General features: G+C 36.8%; 1 protein-coding gene across 1 annotated transcript in view; it reads left to right on the forward strand.

Moving 5' to 3' along the window:
- The window catches only part of ppp3ca (protein phosphatase 3, catalytic subunit, alpha isozyme), a 67,700-nt gene that overhangs the window by 30,458 nt on the left and 13,318 nt on the right, over positions 1–23,924 (forward strand). Inside the window, exons 3-6 of the mRNA XM_067375686.1 lie at positions 10,490–10,614; positions 13,917–14,028; positions 18,710–18,855; positions 18,989–19,128. Coding sequence (XP_067231787.1) covers positions 10,490–10,614; positions 13,917–14,028; positions 18,710–18,855; positions 18,989–19,128 — 523 coding nt within the window. The remainder of the gene's footprint in view (positions 1–10,489; positions 10,615–13,916; positions 14,029–18,709; positions 18,856–18,988; positions 19,129–23,924) is intronic.

Consider the following 23,924-nt stretch of genomic DNA (forward strand, 5'->3'; position numbering starts at 1 on the left):
GAAGATGAGAGTTGAAGGAGTTGAACAGGTGGGAGAATAGGAGTAGCAGATTAGGGGGAAGAGGAGAGGAGACGAAGAGAGGAAAGGGGCTGCATAGATGTGAGAAAATGAGAAAGGAGAGGAGATGAATAAATGAGGTGGATGAGATGAACAGATGAGCAGAGGGGAGATAAATAGATGGGAGAATAAGAGGTCAGAGGAGGTGAAAAGAGAAACCTAAAGAGAGTGTATGAGAAAAGGGAGGAGATGAACAGATGAGAGGGGACAGGATACATCAAAGAAATTCTGGGAGAGGTTAATGGAAGGAGGGAGATAAAGGAGATGAACATGATATGATGGAAGGCAGATGACTGGAGAGGAGCAAATGAGAGGAGCGAGGGAAGGAGGAGAAGAACAGTTGAGAGGCAATAAGGAGTGGAGAAGGGAATTAACAGATGGAAGGATGGGAAGAAAATTAAAGAAGAGATACAATGAGAAAAGGAGAGAAAATGGACAGATGGGAGTATAAGAGGAGAAGATGAGAGTGAATAGGCACTGTATGAAAGAATTGTTGGTTTAACTTAAAAAAGTAAGTTTCCTGGTTGCCTTAAAATTTTGAGTTCATTGAAATTAAAAATTTGAGTTAATACAATGAAGGCGATTGATTTAATCAACAGAAACTCGAAATATTATGTTCTCCGAATCACGTTAATTATTTAAGTTGATTTGACACAAGAAAAAATGTTGCGATAACAAATCATGAAAATCCTTTTTTTCAGTGAAAAGATGAGGACAAGAGGAAAGGATATGAGGTGAACAGATATGCGGAGAGGAGAAACAGATGGGAGAATAAGATGAACAGAGGAGAGGAGAAAAGGCAGATAAAATAAACAGGAGATGAAGAAATGACAGAAGGAGATAAAAGATTAGAGGAAATGAACAGATGAGAGGATATGAGAGAGGAGAAATAGGAGTGGATGAAAGGAGAATGATGAGAGGAATCAAACAAATGAAAGGAGGAATGGAGATGAACAGATGAGACACAAGGAGCAGATGAAAGGAGAAAAGAGGACATGAACAGTGTGAGGAGAGAGAGGAACAAAGTAGAGGAGATTAATAGAGGTAAGTGGAGGAGAGGTGAAAGGAGAGGGGATGAATAGATGTGATCCTGTTCATCTCCAGGAGAGGAAAGGATGGGTTACAAAACGAAAAGAAGGGAGAGGAAAGAGATGAACGTATAAGATGATGATTTGAGAGGGGAGAAGGAAGGGAAATGAGAAAGAAGGGAAATGAGATAAGCAGATTACAGTAGAGGAGGAGAGAAAAGGAGATGAAGAAATGAGGGGAGAGAAATGGAAAAAAGAGGAGGGGAAATTAACAGATGGGAGAATATGACTGAGGAGAGAAGAAGAAAAATTAGAGGAGTCAAACAAATGAAGGGAGGAAAGGAGATGAACAGATGTGATAGAAGGAGCAGATGAGAGGAGAAAATGGGGAGATGAACAGAGGAGAGAAGAAAGAACCGGATTAATAGATGACAAAAGAGGAGAGAACAGAGGAGATGAATCAATGAGATGATGATATGAGAGGAGAGGAAAGGAAAGGAGATAAGCAGATTATAAAAGAGGAGCAGATGTGAGGAGGAAAAAAAGCAGAGGAGAGAGGAAAAGAGATGATGAAATGAGAGGAGAGATGGAGAGAAAAGAGGAATGGAAGTGAACAGATTGGAGCACATGAGCGAAGAAAGTTGAGAGGAATCGAACAAATGAAGGGAGGAAAGGAGATGAAAAGTTGAGACAGAAGGAGCAGATGAGTGGAGAAAAGGTAGAAGAACAGTGAGAGGAGAGGAAGAAGAACAGAGGAGAGGAAGTGAATAGATGACAAATCAATGAGATGATATGAGAGTGGAGAGGAAAGGAGAGGAGATGTGAGGAGGAGATGAGCAGATGAAGAGGAGAAAAAGGGGAGAAGAACAGTAAGAGAAGAGGAAGAAGAACAGAGGAGAGGAGGTGAATAGGTAACAAAAGAGGAGAGAACAGAGAAGATAAATCAGTGATATGATGATAGATAAGCAGATTACTGAAGAGGAGCAGATGTGAGGAGGAGAGAGAAAAAGAGATGAAGAAATGAGAAGAGAAATGGAAAAAAGAGGAGGGGAAATTAACAGATGGGAGGATATGAGTGAGGAGAGAAGAAAGAAGAAGAGTCAAACAAATGAAGGGAGGAAAGGAGCTGAACAGATGAGATAGAAGGAGCAGATGAGAGGAGAAAAAGGGGAGATGAACAGTGAGGAGAGGAGGTGAATAAATAACAAAGGAGGAGGGAACAGAGGAGATGAGAGAGGAGAGGAAAGGAGAGGAGATAAGCAGATTATAAAGGAGGAGACGAGCAGATGAGGAGGAGAGAAGAATAGAGATGAGGAAATGAGAGGAGAAATGGAAAAAAGAGGAGGGGAAATGAACAGATGGGAGGATATGAGTGAGGAGAGAAGAAGAAAGAGAGGAGTCAAACAAATAAAGGGAGGGAAGGAGATGAACAGGTGAGATAGAAGGAGCAGATGAGAGGAGAAAAAGGGGAGAAGAACAGAGGAGAGGAGGTGAATAGATGATAAAAGAGGAGAGAACAGAGGAGATGAATCAATGAGATGATGATATGAGAGGAGAGGAAAGGAAAGGAGATAAGCAGATTACAGAAGAGGAGCAGATGTGAGGAGGAGAAGAGCAGATGAAGAGGAGATGAACAGTGAGAGAAGAAGAAGAAGAACAGGAGAGAAGATGAGGTGAATAGACTAAAAAAGGAGAGATGAACAGAGGAGAGGAGGTGAATAGATGATAAATGAGGAGAGAACAGAGGAGATGAATCAATAAGATGATGATATGAGAGAGGAGAGGAAAGGAGAGGGGATAAGCAGATTATAAAAGAGGAAAAGATGTGAGGAGGAAAAAAGCAGATAAAGAGGAGAAAAAGGGGAGATGAACAGTGAGAAGAGGAAGCAGAACAGAGGAGAGGAGGTGAATAGATGACAAAAGAGGAGAGAACAGAGAAGATGAATCAATGTGATGATGATAGATAAGCAGATTACTGAAGAAGAGCAGATGTGAGGAGGAGGAGAAGAGCAGATGAGGAGGAGAGAGGAATAGAGATGAAGAAATGAGAGGAGAGGGAGAGAAAAGAGGAAGGGAAGTGAACAGATTGGATATGAGTGAGGAGAGAAGAAGAAAGATGAGTCAAACAATTAAAGGCAGGAAAGGAGATGAACAGATGAGATAGAAGGAGCAGATGAGAGGAGAAAAAGGGGAGAAGAACGGAGGAGAGGAGGTGAATAGATGACAAAAGAGGAGAGAACAGAGGAGATGAATCAATGAGAGGAGAGGAAAGGAGAGGAGATAAGCAGATTACAGAAGAGGAGCAGATGTGAGGAGGAGAAGAGCAGATGAGGAGGAGAGAGGAAAAGAGATGAAGAAATGAGAGGATAGATAGAGAGAAAAGAGGAAGGGAAGTGAACAGATTGGAGGATATGAGCGAGGAGAGAAGAAGAAAGAGGAGTCAAATAAAGGGAGGAAAGGAGATGAACCAATGAGATAGAAGGAGCAGATGAGAGGAGAAAAGGAGATGAACAGTGGGAGGAGAGGAGGTGAATAGATGACATAGGACCAGAGAACAGAAGAGATGAATCAATGAGATGATGATATGAGAAAGGAGAGGAAAGGAGAGGAGATAAGCAGATTATAAAAGAGGAAAAGATGTGAGGAGGAAAAAAGCAGATGAAGAGGAGAAAACAGTGAAAAGAAGAGGAAGCAGAACAGAGGAGAGGAGGTGAATAGATGACAAAAGAGGAACAGATGAGATAGAAGGAGCAGATGAGCGGAGAAGAACAGAGGAGAGGAGGTGAATAGATGAGAACAGAGGAGATGAATCAATAAGATGATGATATGAGAGGAGAGGAAAGGAGAGGAGATAAGCAGATTACAGAAGAGGAGCAGATGTGTGGAGGAGAAGAGGTGAAGAAATGAGTGGAAAAATGTAAAAAAAAAAAAAAAAAAAAAAAGAGGAGGGGAAATGAACAGATGGGAACATATGAGAGACTAGAGAAGAAAAGCAGATGAAAGGAGACGGGAGAAAAGTAGAAAGAAAATGAACATGAATGAAAGCATGAGAGGAGAGAAGAGTAGATGAACAGAGGTGTGATCTGTTGGACTGATCAGATATCAGGAGTAAAGGAGGACAGAGTGAAACGGCATTCGGTGATCACCGTGACACACATCGGATTCCATCCACATTCTTCTCCTCATGTGCTCGGGTGGCACGTGACCCGGGAATGTGAACAAGCATGTTAATTGCACATTTGATACCTGTTTCTCCTCAAGCACAGTTAAAATCGGCTCGGCGAACCAGCCGTTTTGTTTAAACAGAAGCACTTAACACCAGGACCCGAGATCATTTTCATGCACAATTCATATACCTCTTCATGCATAATGTAACGTCTCAATATGCAGGATCCGCTCATTTATATACAGTAAACGCCATTTACTAACACAGCCTGGGCGCATCTGACTTGCCCATGCATTATGCAGCTCTGATGCTGCAACGTGACTGGGCATATCTGCATTTCCCACCCACCCCCCGTTTTGGATTATATAAACCTATCCATATCTACAAAGTCTTTAACTACAGGAATTTCAGAGCGCAGCAGAGCTCTGCCAGATGAGCAGGTTTGAAGTCGTCAGGAGTAAACCAGGCACCAACACTGTAAATATTTTTTTTTTTTTTTTTTGTCAAATCAACTTAATTAATGTGGTTCAGATAACTTTAATATTAAAGGTGCCCAAGAACGTTCTTTCACAAGATGTAATATAAGTCTAAGGTGTCTCCTGAATGTGTCTGTGAAGTTTCAGCTCAAAATACCCCATAGATTTTTTTTAAATTCATTTTTTTAACTGCCTATTTTGGGGCACCATTAACAATGCACTGATTTACACTCGGCGCCGCCCCTTTAAGACGCGAGCTTCCTGCCACACGAGCTGTCGACTATATTACAGCGCATTTACAAAGTTCACACAGCTAATATAACCCTCAAATGGATCTTTACAAGATGTTCGTCATGCATGCTGCATGCATGCTTCGAATTATGGGAGTAAAGTATTTATTTGGATGTTAAAAGTTTATTCTGAGTGAATTTGAGGCTGTCCTCCGTGGCTAACGGCTAACGCTACACTGTTGGAGAGATTTATAAAGAATGAAGTTGTGTTTATGAATTATACAGACTGCAAGTGTTTAATAATGAAAATAACGACGGCTCTTGTCTCCGTGAATACAGTAAGAAACGATGGTAACTTTAACCACATTTAACAGTACATTAACAACATGCTAAAGAAACATTTAGAAAGACAATTTACAAATATCAGTAAAAATATGATATCATGGATCATGTCAGTTATTATTGCTCCATCTGCCATTTTTCGCTGTTGTACTCGCTTACCTAGTCTGATGATTCAGCTGTGTGCAGCTCCAGACGTTAACTGGCTGCCCTTGTCTAATGCCTTTTTATAATGTTGGGAACATCATGGGCTGGCATTATGCAAATATTGGGGCGTACACCCCGACTGTTACGTAACAGTCTGTGTTATGTTGAGATTCACCTGTTCTTCAGAGGTCGTTTAAACAAATGAGATTTATATAAGAAGGAGGAAACAATGGAGTTTGAGGCTCACTGTATGTCTTTTCCATGTACTGAACTCTTGTTATTCAACTATGCCCAGATAAATACATTTTTTGAATCTAGGGCACCTTTAAATCAATCGCCTTCATTGTATTGACTCAAATTTTTAATTTCAATGAACTCAAAATTTGAAGGCAACCAGGTAACTTACTTTTTTAAAGGAACACTCCACTTTTTTTGAAAATAGGCTAATTTTCCAACTCCCCTAGAGTTAAACAGTTGAGTTTTACCGTTTTCGAATCCATTCAGCCGATCTCCGGTTCTGGCGGTAACTTGACTCTTCTGTAGTTACATCGTGTACTAAGACCGCCTGAATGAGAGTATAGTTCCTAGCCATATCAGCCTAGAAAAACACAACTTTTTATTTTCCGTCGGTCTTAGTACACGATTTAACTACAGAAGAGTCAAGTTTTAAATAGGAAAAATATCAAAACTCTTTGGTCATTTTTAAGCGCAATGCTAACGGTTTAATCAGATTCAATGAACTATGCTAAGCAATGCTAAAAGTGGTACCGCCAGAACCGGAGATCGGCTGAATGGATTCGAAAACGGTAAAACTCAACTGTTTAACTCTAGGGGAGTTGGAAAATGAGCCTATTTTCAAAAAAAGTGGAGTGTTCCTTTAAGCTAAACCAACATGAATCAAGTTTTTAATGACTCGATTTGTAACATCTCATTTGAGGCAAAATCAAATGGTGTCGTGCACCGTTTCCCACAATGCATCTTGTTTTTATCGATGCTTTGGGTGCAGTAGAGGAGGCAGGGTGAGAGAAGGGAAAAAGCACAGCACAAGAAGGCTGGTGTGGGAACAGCTGAATACAAGGGGCGGAAGAATCTCTCTACCAGTTTGTGGAGGAGCGAGCGTGTGCAGATAAGCGAGAGAGTTCAACTTGTCACCTCGCTGTCATTCATCAATCCTGCTCCTGCAGAAAAAAAGTGAGAGAAACAGCGCTAACTGCTGCCCTCGTGGCCCCGGCCTTCCAGAAAATGGTCCCTTTAGCCATTCTCGACATCATTTCCTCTAGAGGCTTTCGTTTTTCCTGACTACACTGCAGTGCTTGATTACTTCTAGGGCTTTTGGTCTATAATGTGCGTTAATGGTTCATGTTAATGGCCCATTTTGCATGTATGTCAGACTCGGTGGACTGCTTGCGGCTGCTGTATGATTTAGAACAGATAAGTCCACTAATTCATTTGACATTAGGAATCTTAATTTAAGCCGCTTCCCTTGAGACGTTTAAGGCTAAATAAATGGTTGTTTTGAGAATGGATCTATTGATTTGGGCATCGATCTGGAAGTGAAGGAGCTGTTTGGGTAGAGCCTGACAGAATGCTTGTGTCACTGTATTGATTTAGCATTATAAGAAAAGGAGGCCAACATGATATATTTGTTAAGCTTGAAACCTGAATGCTTGTTAAAGGGTTAGTTCACCCAAAAATTAATGTCATTAATTACTCACCCTCGTGCCGTTTCACACCTGTAAGACCTTGGTTCATCTTCGGAACACAAATTAAGATATTTTTGATGAAATTCAAATGAGTTTTTTTTTTATCTCCCATTGAAAGCAACGTAATTACCGTTATTCAAGGTCCAGGAAATTTGTAAAAACATCGTTAAAATAGTCTACATGTGACTACAGTGGGTCAACCTTAATGTTATGAATGTGGTAATTTTGTTGCTTTCTAATGGGGGCTAAAAAAAACTCTTGATTTCATCAAAAATATCTTAATTTGTGTTCCGAAGATGAACGAAGGTCTTAAAGGTGTGGAACAACGTGAGGGTGAGTAATTAATGATGGAATTTCATTTTTAGGTGAACTAACCCTTTAAGGCCTGTAAAGTTGATTAAAATACTCATGAAATCAAAATTAAACTTTATCTGTTAGCTTTATCAGTATGCTAGTGTACTCCTACATGATGACAAATTTCACTTTTAGCAGATCAAATCCAAATTGTCTTATTTTTTAATGGAATATTGCAATGTTTATTATCCATGCACATCATTGTTTGTTAAAAATTCAAGTGTTCTTGTCATTTTTAATCAAAATCATTAATTTTCCCTTGCTTCCAGCAATTTTTCACTCATATGAGATCGCAGCAATTAGCAAACGATAACAATCCAATCAATTCCTCATGGACAAAGTCACGTTGCACTGATTTGTCTCTCATTTGAGAAGCCATTGCACTTGGATATAAGTCAGGATAGAGAAGAAAAGATGACTGCAATTTCTCTTTCATGCTAAAAGTGTCTTTCTTCTTGGAAAGCAAGTCAAAAATATTACTCATCCTGCACTTCATACATTTTGTCCAATCAAATTGTCACTAGAATGAGATTTGCCCTTGTACTCTCTTTAGCTGTTTTGAATACGTCTAAACAGCCCATAAGGAGCAGGTTCAAATGGGGTCTGGTAATTGACCGTTGACAAAGATCCACCCCCTTTAGTTACCGTTGCTATGTCCGACAAGCCATGCCGATCTCTCACCACACATCATGTTCTCACGCAGTGAAAAATACACCACGGAGCCAAGAGGATACTGACAATGTGTCGACAGACAAGACAGAGCAGGTTACTTTTGATATGAAAAAAAGTCTCAAATTTCAAATTTTGTAACTTTTATATCAATAAATAATGTTTTGTGGCTATAATGTGTCCTGACATGTAGTGCCTCAGTTCAAGTGGCTCCTGAACCGATCATGTCTTCATACTAGTTAATTTATAGCTTAAAATACACATGAATAAACATCAGAAGGAATGTTGTTTCAACCGTGGAAAAATGTCAGTACACACCATTTTTCAAGTTCACCGAAGTTAATCTACTAACTCCCCCGACTGCTTCGTCAGACATACTGGCGGATTCTGCGTTATGTTTGGTTAGATCGCCTGTCAATCAAACTCCTGTCGAAAGGGTAATTTGCGACTTTTTATTTCACAATTCTGACTTTTTTTCTCGCAATTGCGAGTTAATATCTCACATTTCTTTTTTTTTTCTTAGAAATGTGAGATGTAAACTCACAATTGTAAGTTACAGTCAGAATTGCATGTTATAAAGTCAGAATTGCGAGATATAGTCTCAATTCTGACTTTCCCGCAATTGCGAGTTATAAAGTCAGAATTGCGAGTTTATATTTTGCAATTCTGACTTTATAACTCACAATTCTGACTTTATAACTCACAATTCTGACTTTATAACTCACAATTCTGACTTTTTAACTCGCAATTCTGACTTTATAACTCACAATTCTGACTTTATAACTCACAATTCTGACTTTATAACTCACAATTCTGACTTTATAACTCACAATTCTGACTTTATAACTCACAATTCTGACTTTTTAACTCGCAATTCTGACTTTATAACTCACAATTCTGACTTTTTAACTCGCAATTCTGACTTTATATCACACAATTCTGACTTTATAGCTCGCAATTCTTAGAAAAAAGTCAGTATTGTGAGATAAAAAAAATCGCAATTACCTTTTTTTTTTTCATGGTGGAAACAAGCTTCCATAAGCAATCCATTTACTAGTCGATTTTGAAAATATTGTATGTTTTGCACATCCCTGTTTTTATGTATTGCCTTCCTGTTTCAATAGGACATACACTTTTGTTCAAAAGTTTGGTGTCAGTCAGTCTGTTTTTTTTATTTTTTATTTAAAGAAATTAATACTTTTATTCAGCAGTTATGCATTAAATAGTAAATAAATGTTACAAAAGATTTCTATTTCAAATAAATGCTGCTCTTTTGAACTTTCTATTCATCAAACAATCTTGCAAAAAAAAGTACTACAGTTTATGATTTCTGAAGGATCGTGTGACACTGAAAAATCAGCTTTGCCATCATGAAAATGAATTACATGTATAAAAAATGAAAATAGAAAATAGTAAAATTACCATTTTTACTGTATTTTAGATTAAATGAAGTTTAATGAGCATAAGAGACTTGAACAGAATTGTACATTAACAAGGAAATAAAACTGCTTGTCGAGCGATGTCATGGTGTTTTAAGTGGGAGAAACAGGAAGCGAGATGCTCCACAGTTTCTCACAGGTCTCAAGCATGGTGACGCACTTACACTAGGTCATATCACACAATCTGGACTTTTGCTGTAAAATCAGATTCCTCAAGCGCCGGAGTCTGACTGAAATTCCTTCCTCACAAACTCAGAACAAACACTCTTGCTTATAATTTCACGACCCTCTATCTTTACATGACATGCAGTGATGTGGGCTTCATATCTAGGTATTCATATGTGATGCAAGAGCTAAGAGGGTTTTAAATGTGTGTGTTTCCCTCTCTGTCCGTGGCCACACCCACACACACTACAGGCTGAGAGGCCTCTGGGGCAAACGCTTAGGCAGAATCTCCATGCCAACGCAAACTCCTCATTTATTTCATTCTTTATTCTCATCAAATTCATGTCTCCATGGCAACAAGAGTTTGCATTTCTCTCCCTCTCCCTCAGAGAGAGAGAATTATGTTGCTAAAGGAACAACATAGATCTTCAGGCCAGCTTTGTTGGATATAGGCTCTTAGGAGGTTCACGCCCCCAGGTGTGCACAGCTGTGATTGTGCTTCCTGTCAATTCGATCAGTTCATTATAGTTCGAGTTGACATTAAGGGATTACACCCAACACAGAGCTGAGGTTATAGTATGATGATTTTAGTAGCTATGGCATGGATTAACATTTGTATATCCTGTATATTGAACAAACTGTTTGCATCCATCTCAGCAAGTCAATATTTTCTCCTCTCTCTCTCTTTCTCTACTGCCTTCTCTTCCTTTATGCAGTGTGCGGTGACATCCATGGGCAGTTTTTCGACCTGATGAAGCTGTTTGAGGTGGGCGGCTCTCCAGCCACGACACGATACCTCTTCCTGGGCGACTATGTGGACCGGGGTTACTTCAGTATCGAGGTGAGAAGAGTATGCATCCATCTATTCATGGTTTCAGCGTGGATTTGTGATCACGTTGATTGAAATAATTGGGTCATTTAGATTAATTTCCAGGTCTAGTTTGAATCTGCATTTCAGTAGTGATCCGCAGAATTTTTTTAAATATGGTGAAACGGTGTTAAAACGAGAAACTGCACTAGCTGAAAGCATTGAATTAGTAAAAATATTTAAAGGGCACCTATTATGCCCCTTTTTACAAGATGTAATATTGGTCTTGGGTGTCCCCAGAATGTATTTGTGAAGTTTCAGCACAAAATACCCCACAGTTAATTTATTATAACCATTTGAAAATGTCATTTTTTGGGCCTGTTTTAAAAAGAGCTGTTTTGGTGTGTACCACCTTAAATATAAATGAGCTGCATATCCCCGCCCTGCCTTTGGATGAGGGCGTAACTTGCATACCTATGGCAATAAACATTCGGTAGAAGCAGAATGGCTGAGAGTGAGAGACTCGCTGTTTTGTATGGCATTCAGCCGTACATGTTTGAACCGGAATCAGACCCAGATGATGAAGAGACTCCGGCAGAAGAAACACAATTGAGAATGGAGCAGGACGTCTCTGAATGGTTATTTGATACATTTATGTACTTATAGAGTTTTAATCGCGTCCCCTTTGCAATTATGGATGTGCAACACACACACACACACACACACACACACACTGTGATAACGTTCGCGCAATTTTTTGAAACTACAAACACAAATATTGTGATAACGTTTGCTAAGTACGTTAGATACACACTATACAAACAAGGTTTAAATTATATACACAGACATTCTACGATGACGACAACAACTTTAGACGCATTTGTTATTGAATTGGCTGACATCGACTGAAATGACTATTTGCTCAAAAAACATTAAATACACTTACTTCTTCTGGAGGTGACGTTGGATCGCGAACATTACGTAACAATCCACACTTGAGGATTAACTTTGAAGCAAGACCTGCTTTGAATTGACCCTCGTTCTCAAAACAGTCAGTCAAAAAATGATTCGCGCAAACATAAATGTATTTTGGAATTTTGAGTGGCGCCTTTCCTTCGTAAATAAAATCCATCCACTGCGTTTTCAGTGGCTCTGATGTCGGAAGTAAGTGAAAACTACTATGTTCATTATTACATCCCACAACAGAACACTTATGTTTCTTAGGAGATGGTTGGCAGATCACTGACGGCGGGGTCTATGCCAAAACCAGATTGTCAATCAAACCATGTGGGTGGGGCTTAGCGCAATTCTACGTCACAGTGAGAGCAATCTTAGAACAGGGCGTTCTGAGACCGTGCTTATGAATTATTGAGATTGTAAAAAAACCACTGGGTGGATTTTTCTCATTCTAGGGTGGTTTTGCTCACACACTGCCAACACACATTTATGGTCAAACAGCATGTAAAAGTGAATTTTGCATAATAGGTGCCCTTTAATAAACTAATTCTACGAAATTCTAAATGTTGTAACAAATATTAATACTGCAAATAAACATTTATAAATATCAATAAAATAAATATTTAAAGGGGTCCTTGATTATGATTTCATTTTTTTAACTTAAGTTAGTGTGTAATGTTGCTGTTTAACACATGTTGAACAATGTAAAGCTGAACACCGTTACTGACAATCGTTATTTTGGCTGTGTGAGATTCCCCAGCTTTGTTGTTGTTCAGCAACCGAAGCGTGAGCTGTTAAAGCTCCGCCCTCTTCTGGAAAGTGGGCCAGGAACTGCAGCTCATTTGCATATAAAGGGACACAAAAATGGCGTGTTTTTGCTCACACCCAAACGGGCGAATTTTACAAGTCTCTGGTCATTACAAGTCCACAGATCATTTATTATAGCTTAGTCAAAGGTGAATAATAGGTCCCCTCTAAATATTAATTCAATAAATACTTAGCTAAATACTATTAAAAATGTATAACTGGATATGAAACATTTCTAAAAAATAAAAATAATCAATAAAGTGTCTTACTGACACGGTCTGGAACTTCGTTAAAAATAAAGTTCATCCAAGTGTCGTAATGTTAGATTCACAAAGATGGCAATGCAAAGTCTGTGTTTTTTTCCACAACTTTTCACTGCAAAATGTCTTGTAATCCTCAGAGGCATCTCTTTCATTTTGTTGCTGGAGTAATCCTGTGTTTGCATCTCTAAATAATTACTACATGATGTGTGAATCAGTGAGTGGGGCTAAAGATGCAATTATATAGAAATAGGCATTGATTTTCTTCTGCAGAGGCACATTATTACGTCATAATGTGACAAAATCCAAAGCAAGCCATTTTCGGAGCTTGGTTTTAATAAAAGCTGTTTTTTGACCAATGAGGAAGTTTTGAGTTCTGAAACTTACAGGATATTTTTATAGTACAATGACCTCTTATATGTCAAAACATCAACATATAACCCTTCATGACCCCTTTAATAAGCTTTTTGATGGATTCTAGCATGCCAAACCACTGTAATGGCTTGCACCATTTGACAAAAAATGATGAATGATAAGAAATTAAATAATATGCCAGTAACAATCAAATAAAATATAAACTAAAATAAACATACAAATAGCAAGTGTCTGCAGTGAAAAAATTTATTTTCCTCCCTGCATTCATTCACATCTTAAAATTTCCCCCCAAAAAATGTACGTTCCATTTTCAAGGCAGTCGGTAGGTTTTGGGACTCACATGAAAACATAACCTGCAGTTTCTTTTGACCAAGCAGACAACTGATAATCTCATCCCAGTTATCTTGTAACTCTAGAGTGTTCCTTTGATTTGCCAATTCTGTCACACACGTCAGGGAATCATCCTCCAGCTTCAAACAGAGAGGAGGAATCAGTCATCCGTGAGCGCTGTGCTCTGACATTCACGTTCTTTGACATGTCCAGTTTCTGCCATCTTTGACCGCAGGCCATGATTAGCTCCACGAACACATCTCAACACCGACTGCTCAGTTAAATCACTCAGCTCCCCTTGTTTTTGGTGTAGAATTCTTCTTCTGTTTGTTAAAGCATAAATACGTGAGATCAGAGTTAGCCAGCCTGGTTGTGCTTAACAGTGTGTGTGTATTAGCAGTGAAGGAGGAGGAGGAAACCCATGTATGGTTTGGGCCTCAGGCAGCCAGTGAAGGTGATGAGGGCTGACAGTAGATGTGATAACATATGTAATGTAATTGGAAGTATATCATTAACACTACACCGACCTTGTGCTGGCCTGCATTAGCATGATGATGGTAGATGTGGTCATATGTTTCAGCTCTTTTTCTCTCTCTTTCTCTGTAGTGTGTTCTGTACCTCTGGTCACTGAAAATCCTCTACCCAAAGACGCTCTTTTTACTGAGAGGAAATCATGAATGTAGACATTTGACAGAATATTTCACCTTCAAACAAGAATGTGAGTATTCCCCTTTTGCGCTTGTTTTAATTTGCTGGTTATGTCATTTGTAATGGCAAAAAAATTATTTTCTTATGGCATAAAAATTGTAAACATATTTCAGTATTACTTTACTTTTATCAGATAAATGCATCCTTGGTGAGCATAAAAGACTTCTTTCTAAAATGTGTTTTATATATATATATATATATATATATATATATATATGAAATACAATTTATTTTAATATTATATTTCAAAATTTGTAAATTAATTTCATATGTTGTATATCTGATTTGTAATGAATAGTTCAGAATAATGGTTTAAAAGGCGATTTATTTTCCTATATTTCACTGAAAATCCCTTTTCCGGTAAATATTTAATATGATATATATTTACTAATTTAGAATATTAAAATTATTAATAGAATAATTTTATTGTTTATGTTTTATAGGTAACACTTTACAATAAGGTTTCTTGTGTTAACAATAGTTACACTGTAAAACAAATCCCAGTAAAATTTACGGTAAAAAACCTGCAGCTGTGGTTGCCAGAACTCTACAGTAAAAAAAATACAGTAGCAACGTAAAAAAAAAAAAATCTGTTAAATTTACGGTAAAATAACATATTTCATTAACTGATATAATGTTAATTTACCAACCTAATGAAATACTAATATCTGTTTTGTACCTTTATAATACACTGACAGTCACCAAACACAGTGGTGATAAAAGTCACATGATGAATCAAAGTTCATCACAAGCAGATTTTCCACAAGCTGAGAAGGACAACACTAACATATAGAAGGTGCACACAGTGTCATTCACACACACACTAAACACCATCATGGTAACATGCATGAAATTTTAAAAATGCAATAAACATTAATTTAACAACATTAAATGTAACATAAAACCCTAATGTACAGTTATTTCAACAAAAATATATCAAATGTGAAGTGTCACACAGGGAATTGTGGGAATGTCAATTTACGGTTTTTCACTGTAAATTTTACAATGAATTGTTATTTTTCATTTCCAAAAACTGTGAATTTAACAGTATTTTACCGTAAAATTACATTAAATGTACCATTAGATTTATTACAGTTATTCACCGTATATAGTACGGAAACTTTCTGTAAACCAATTGACAGTTTTTCACCGCAGCATTTTTACAGTCTTTTACTGTTAAAATCACGGTCATTTTTTACAGTGTAGTTCATGTTAACTAATGTAGTTAACAATGAACAATACTTCTAAAGTATTAATTAATCTTAGATCATGATAAGCTCAGCATTTACTAATATATATTTAGGATCAAAAATTGTATCAATTAACATTAGCTTATGTGAACTGAACTAACATGAACATTTTTATTACGTAACAGTAACAAAAGTTAATATATGCTGTAAAAATAAAACATATTGTTCATGTTAGTTAATGCATTAGCTAATGTTAACAAATGAGACCTTATTGTAAAGTGTTAGCATTTTATCTGTATATTTCATTTGTAATTCATGGTTCAAGATTAAAAGGGGTATGAGTTCCATATCCCGATATTTCACAATAAATAAATCAGAATAACAGAGCACAGCCCTCAATTTCCTACCCTGTCTATTGTTCCTGAAAGGACAAATCTTTCCATTTAAGGTGAATGAGGTTTATAATGCAGAGCAGTTGGGAGGGGGTGGGATGTGGAGTATGAGGTAATGCTTCAGAATGGAGCCTTCCCATGATACCGAGCGGCGAAGCACAGAGACAGGTGAGGTGGGAGGGAGAGGTGCGGAGTTGACGGCAAACTCTTTCTGTGTCTACTCCACTGACCTGTCGGCATGGTTACAAATGCTTTTGAGAGGTGGCGTATTGAGACATAATGAGAATAGGACACGCGTCGACACAATGAGAGAAAAAAACTTCTCCGTCTGGAGACACTGTTTATCTTGTGTGTGAGTGTTTGTGATGCACTGAGACACATGGGGCTGAATGTTAAAGTTCGGTCCCAGTAGGAATCTAATGAGGCCAGTGAAAAACATGATAAGTGCTGTTATAACAAAATAGCTGTTGTTTACTACGAATAGTAGGTTGTTTTTAGCAAAGGAACTGAAAAAAAAAAAAAAAAAAAAAATATATATATATATATATATATATATATATATATATATATATATGTTACCTCTTCTGATTTATTTTCTCAAAATGACTTGCATTTGTTTAGCCTTAGGGGGCATATTGTGGAAAACAATAATTGTTCTTTTGAAATGAAAGAGCTGGATGTACTATGTAAATATACTTTAATGTTAAAGGGTTAGTTCACCCAAAACTGAAAATCATCACACGATTTACTAACCCTCAAGCCATACTAAGTGTATGTGACTATCTTCTTTTAGACTAACACAATCAGACATATATTAAAGGTGCCCTAGATTCAAAAATTGAATTTACCTCGGCATAGTTAAATAACAAGAGTTCAGTACATGGAAATGACATACAGTGAGTCTCAAACACCATTGTTTCCTCCTTATATAAATCTCATTTGTTTAAAAGACCTCAGAAGAACAGGCGAATCTCAACATAACACTGACTGTTACGTAACAGTCGGGATCATTAATATGTACGCCTCCAATATTTGCATATGCCAGCCCATGATCGAGGCATTAGACAAGGCAGCCAGTATTAACATCTGGATCTGTGCACAGCTGAATCATCAGACTAGGTAAGCAAGCAAGAACAATAGCGAAAAATGGAAGATGGAGCAATAATAACTGACATGATCCATGATAACATGATATTTTTAGTGATATTTGTGAATTGTCTTTCTAAATGTTTTGTTAGCATGTTGCTAATGTACTGTTAAATGTGGTTAAAGTTACCATCGTTTCTTACTGTATTCATGGAGACAAGAGCCGTCGCTATTTTCATTATTAAACACTTGCAGTCTGTATAATTTATAAACACAAATTCATTCTTTATAAATCTCTCCAACAGTGTAGCATTAGCCGTTAGCCACAGAGCATAGCCTCAAACTCATTCAGAATCAAATGTAAACATTCAAGTAAATACTATACTTACGGGATTAGACATGTTGCATGACGAACACTCTGTAAAGATTCGTTTTGAGGGTTCTATTAGCTGTGTGAACTTTGTTTATGCAGTGATAGAGTCGAGAGCTCAGGAGGGGGCGGAGAGCGCACGATTTAAAGGGGCCGCAGCATGAATCAGCGCATTTCTAATTATGCCTCAAAATAGGCAGTTAAAAAAATTAATTAAAAAAAATCTATGGGGTATTTTGAGCTGCAACTTCACAGACACATGCAGGGGACATCTTAGACTTATATTACATCTTGTAAAAAAAAAAAAACGTTTGATGGCACCTTTAAAATATATGCTGGTTCTTCCAAGTTTTATAATGGGGCGTGAGATTTTGAAGCCCAAAAAAGTGCATCCATCCATCATGAAAGTAATCCATAGGGCTCCAGAGGGTTAATAAAGGGCTTCTGAAGTGAGGCGGTGCGTTTTTTGTAAGAAAAATATCTTACAAAACATCCGTTTTGGGTGAACTATCCCTTTAACAATGTATACCTATGATGTCAGAATCTTTTCCTTATTAGAATATGACCGCCCACACTTAACGTATAGATTTATGTAGCATATTTTATTTATTTATGCTCATTTAGTTCAGCAACTTCTCCCTGATAACAACAAAAGTGCCATTTTGCTGAGAATAACCAAGATCACTTATACAAATACTAAGTTCTGTCATGAAACACAAAGCGGAGCAGGCGCGTCCTTAACAGCTGACAATCACATTGTTCACTACACGGCACAAGCTGTTTGGTTCCTGTTGCATCTGTAGCCAATGAGCTTGCTGACATTTAAATAGTTGGTCAACGTTTGCTGTATCAGTTTGCAGTGCGCTTTCAAAGCTCCACTGAAACCCTTCACCTTCCCCAGCTCCACCTGTATAGATCTGTTAAGGGTTATTTCATATATACTATTTGTGCAGCAGCATGTCTGATTCTATATCGATTACTAAACTCTTCAGAGAGTTGTCATGATAGATATAATATGTGACTTATATGTTTTTGTCTTAAAGGTACAGTAGCAATAATAACCTGTTTTGAAACCTTGACTAACATTATGGTTTTTCAGGTAAAATTAATAAAGTAATACAATATTAATTTATGAATTTTTCTGATGTAAACAGCTTTATATCCAAATCTCAGATTTCATGTACAGTACTTTGAGGATGCAGATGATGAATGTTGAGGTGAGAAGGGCAATCGTCTCCCTATTTATCATTTAAAGTTGCAGTTGTGAATGTTGATGGTACCATTTAGTTTTTACTGTTAAGAAAGAATAGTGGTAAAGTAAAACAAAAAAAAAAAATTCTACTCATTCAGCAGGTTTATGAGGTGACAGATGTGTGCAACCAAACTACATTTCCCATCATGCTCCGTGGCAGCACAAGAATGAAAGAAATACACAGATAAAGCATCAATTACACACCTAATGCATATTCTCTGGTCTTCATTTTGTTATGCTAGCACGGAAAAATGTCTCTGTTTGAAAGTGAAAAACAGAGTGATAGATATTGGCTGATTTTTTTTTTTTTTTTTTTTTAATTTTCCATGTATTTGAACAGAGAAAAATGACTTATCTTCCTTTGTACTCACTTGTTCTCTTTCTCCCTCATTTTGTATCAGGTAAAATCAAGTATTCAGAGCAGGTTTACGATTCCTGTATGGACGCGTTTGACTGTCTGCCCTTGGCAGCTCTCATGAACCAACAGTTCCTGTGCGTCCACGGTGGCCTGTCCCCAGAAATACAGACCTTAGACGACATAAAGAAGGTACTGCCAAGCCATGCGTGAACAGAAGCGCTGTGTGTGGGAGGAGAAAGATTTCATGCATGGCCACAAGAAAGCAGTGTATGTGTGTGTGTATTTCTGTATTCTGTATTATATTTGTGTCTCTGTGGCCTAGTTGGACCGGTTCAAGGAGCCCCCAGCATTCGGGCCTATGTGTGATTTGCTTTGGTCTGATCCCCTGGAGGACTTCGGCAACGAAAAGAGCCAAGAGTACTTTAGCCACAACACAGTCAGAGGCTGCTCATACTTCTACAGGTGGGTGATTTTTGTTTGTTTGTTTTTAAGGGTGTTTCAATGTGCCTGAATGGGAATTATATGGGAAACTTTTCGACTTAGTGAAACAATTTATGAAACAAACAAAATATAAAAGGTATTATACAACCATTGTTTTATGAAAAAAAATATTGTAATCAATAAAAAAAATGAGATTAAAACATGTGACAACTTGCCCAAATAAAAACAAAATTTATTATTATTAATGTTAAAAACAGTTGTGCTGCTTGAATTCTTTGTGGAAAGCATGATACATGTTTTGTTTTCATTTTTTTTATCGCAGGATTCTTTAATGAATGAGAGGTCAAAAGAAGAGAATTTATTTGAAATAGAAATCTTTTTTAACATTATAAATGTGTTTACTGTCACTGATTAATTTAATTCATCATAATAAATAAAAAAGTATGAATTCATTTAAAAGGAAATCCTACTGAACCCAGACTTTTGAATGGTAGTATATATTTTTACATGCAATTTAAAAAATAAAAAAATAAATAAATAAATAAATAAATAAATATATATAAATATATATATATATATATGTATATATATGTATATATATATATATATATATATATATATATATATATGTGCATAAAAATCTGTTTATGGGTCATTGACGAATAAGGTTTATAATAGTGTAAAAACCATAATGGAGTTATAATTAAAAATGTTATAATTAAAGTTTTATTCAGTGTTAACAATGAGATTATGTGGTTTTTATAATCAATTACCACTGCTTTTACAAGATGGACAAAATTTGTCACCAAAAAAGTCATTCAGTTTAACCAAAGTTTTGGTTTTACCGAATGACAGTTTTGGTTATTCCGAATGACAATATTTTCAAACACTGCTAACAGGCTGATATCTAGCTAGCTAGCAAAAGGACAATCAAACATTTTATATTTAGTTCAAGTTTTTAAAATATTCCAACATTTTCCATGTTTTATAGTGGTTGTATCGAATGACCTGATGTTTCGGGATGCGTATGAGCAAGTGAAAACATGAATTTTTCAAATAGTTAAGAGAGAGTTAGTTACTTTGCTTCACGACCATGTGTGCAGGTGTCTGAATGATGTCACATCCAGTCACATGATATTGACCGCATGACTTGATCCAAAATGGTCCCTTTATATTAGTTAATCCAAATGACATCAATGAATCAAATTCATTTTTCTGGACATTCCTTCTCATAACAAAGCAACAACTTTTACACATAATTTTAATACCATTTTGCACTATGTTGATATATGATGTTATAAAATCATTCCAGAATAAAAAAATACATACATTTATTACATTTTAAGATATCTTAATCACAAATGAAATGGCTGTATTGGCATTTGGATGGTTAAACATATCAAAGTAACAAAGAAACATCTGTGATGACTAGCCCCAGTTTCCCTTGTATGTATAGATAAATAGGCATACGTTGTATAGGTATATGTGTCAGCGTGTATGTAGATGCTTGTGTGACACAGAACATGTGCACACATTTGAGTGTATTCATGTGAGTGTGTGTATGTATGTATGAGGACAGCCGAGTCGGTGGGGGGTTGTTGGGTCTCTCCAGGTGTTCAGGGTTGCTGTTGTTTTCTGCCCTCTGCTCTGACTGCTTAAAGCAACAGTCTCACACATTTTCTATTTCACACACTCTGCTGAAATGGAACAGAAGTGAGCATGTGTATGTGAGAATGAGTGTTTGTTTCTCATAGAGCGAGAGTAAAGATTGATCTTTTGTTTTACAGCATTTAAATGTTGTGCTTTAGCATTAGCATTTAATCTTCTGAAGCTATATAATAGCTTTGTGTGAGGAACAGACAGAAAGTCCTCCTATCTATATCCATCCATCCATCCTTGTAAACTACCAATTTGGGTCACTGATTCGGTGCCTTACATTCCTTAGTGCGTATACCAGAGGCAGCCATGTTACAGGACACACAAGACTGAATTTATTACACATACACACAGCGCTTCATACTCTACTTAGACAGATAAATACCCACACACATTTCTGTTATGCAAGGCTCACAGAAGCCATTTGTTTTAATCTGTGTTGTCAGTGTTCCTCGAGCTGCCCACCTCCCTGAATCACCATGTTGGTGTTTAATCACTCCTCTTTCACTCCATTCACTCTGTTTGTTTATGTGATTGCCTTCATGCTAATGCAGGCTATATGTATATGGTTTCTCATAATGCACCTGTACAAATGAAGACATTTAGAGTATAGAAGAAGCAATTAGTAGCAAATTAATCCATAAGCAAAACTGTGATTTATTTTCTTTTTTTTTTTTCACAGAATATTCCCTGGTTCAATACAAGTTACCATAAATATTGTTTACGCCCCGTAGCTATTGAAACGCTGAGTATTTTTAATTTTACAGATTGGCTTCCTTTGTAAAAGTGCAAATTATTATGTTTTTTGTGCGTTAATGAACACAAGTGCAGTCAGTTAAGAAGAATTTGTATTAAACACTGAATATTTCCCAATTCATATATTTTCCACCATGGTTTCAAACATGTAAAAACAATTATCTGAAAGTGGACCAGACTTTATGCTGATAGCCATATGTCAGACTATGCAAGAAGGGGGGATGCCTTTTCAGCCTCTTGATCATACTGTAGTCAGCAGAAAGAGTGAGATGGAAGGAGGGAGTGAGTGAAGGGTTTACACTGTGGCCAGCAACGGCAACACAGCTTTGCGATCTATCCCACAATCCCCAAGGGCTCTGCAGTGTGGTGTTGCCATGACGACCTGCTTCCTCTTCCCAAACTGGAGCGAGTGATAGCGAGAGAGAAAGAGAGATGCAGAGGAAGAAGTGATTGGTAGAAAGCAGTGGTAAAACAGCAGTGCCCCCTCATTAACCAACGACAGGAGAGAGAGAAAGCAGCTCACACACCCTTTTACACACTCTCTGAGTTATAGGCGTATGTTAGCGCTTTCTTACAGTGAAGCTTGACAGCGTCCTTCCACATTCATTGTCAAAAGGATTGCTGTTCACACTGATCTGTGAAAACAACTAAAGTCGTTGTATTATTCATGTCAGGCCAGTAGTTGGCGATGTCACTTTGTATAAAAAAAAAAATATATATATTTTTTTTTTTTTTTTGCAAGAACTTTATTGAACAAAAGGAATTTAACAACCACAAATGGTACAACATAGAAAATTTCTTAGACAAGAATTGTAACATAAAATAAAAATGACAGATGATAATAAAAAAAAAATAATAATATAATAATAAATAATCTATAGACTGAACAAATTTACGTTTTTGTTGTTCACACAGAGAAAATAATGGTATTTTCAGGCCCCCTAAACAGCGTTGTTGTGTAAATAAACAGCCAAAATGCATACGTTTTCCGTTTTTATTTAAAAACTACGAGAAATAATGGTAACACTTAACCACATGGTTCCATTAGTGAACATTAATGCACTTACTAACAATGAGCAGTACGTTTGCTACATTATTTATTCATTTTTGTTAATGTTAGTTAATAAAAATACCACTGTTCATGTAAACTCATGTATATTAAACAATATTAATGATAAAACCTTTGATTTTAATAATGTATTAATAAATGTTGAAATTAATATTAAAGGTGCCCTAGAATTGAAAATTTAATTTACCTCGGCATAGTTAAATAACAAGAGTTCAGTACATGGAAATGACATACAGTGAGTCTCAAACTCCATTGTTTCCTTCTTCTTATATAAATCTCATTTGTTTAAAAGACCTCAGAAGAACAGGCGAATCTCAACATAACACTGACTGTTACGTAACAGTCGGGATCATTAATATGTATGACCCCAATATTTGCATATGCCAGCCCATGTTCAAGGCATTACACAAGGGCAGCCAGTATTAACGTCTGGATCTGTGCACAGCTGAATCATCAGACTAGGTAAGCAAGCAATGACAATGGCGAAAAATGTCAGATGGAGCAATAATAACTGACATGATCCATGATATCATGATATTTTTAGTGATATATGTAAAGTGTCTTTCTAAATGTTTTGTTAGCATGTTGCTAATGTACTGTTAAATGTGGTTAAAGTTACCATCGTTTCTTACTGTATTCACGGAGACAAGAGTCGTCGCTCTTGTTATTTTCATTTTTTAAACACTTGCAGTCTGTATAATTCATAAACACAACTTCATTCTTTATAAATCTCTCCAACATGTGTAATGTTAGCTTTAGCCACGGAGCACTATCAAACTCATTCAGAATCAAATGTAAACATCTAAATAAATACTATACTCACATAATCTGATATGCTGCATGATGAACACTTTGTAAAGATCTATTTTGAGGGTTATATTAGCTGTGTGAACTTTAAGTCAAGCACTGTTTAAGGCAAGCGTGAGCTCTGGGGGCGGGGAGCGTGAGCATTTAAAGGGGCCGCAGCCTAAATCGGCTCATATTTAATGATGCCCCAAAATAGGCAGTTAAAAAAATTAATTAAAAAAAATCTATGGGGTATTTTGAGCTGAAACTTCACAGACACATTCAGGAGACACCTTAGACGTTCTACGGCACCTTTAACAAATTTTAATATAAATGCTTTATATGTATTTTTCATCGTGAGTTCATGTTAACTAATTGTTAAGTGTTACCGAAATGATTAAGTGTTATTATGCTTGCCTCTAAAACTTCTTTTTACCAAAAATATTCTTGTGAAAAATGTATTAAGAATACGCCTAAAATACTTGGCATGAGAATACTGGTAGAGCATCATGAGTCACAATACTTTGAAATATAAATTTCATTGAAACTC

This window comes from Chanodichthys erythropterus, chromosome 22 (assembly GCF_024489055.1).
Source record: "Chanodichthys erythropterus isolate Z2021 chromosome 22, ASM2448905v1, whole genome shotgun sequence".
NCBI classification, from domain to species: Eukaryota; Metazoa; Chordata; class Actinopteri; order Cypriniformes; family Xenocyprididae; genus Chanodichthys; species Chanodichthys erythropterus.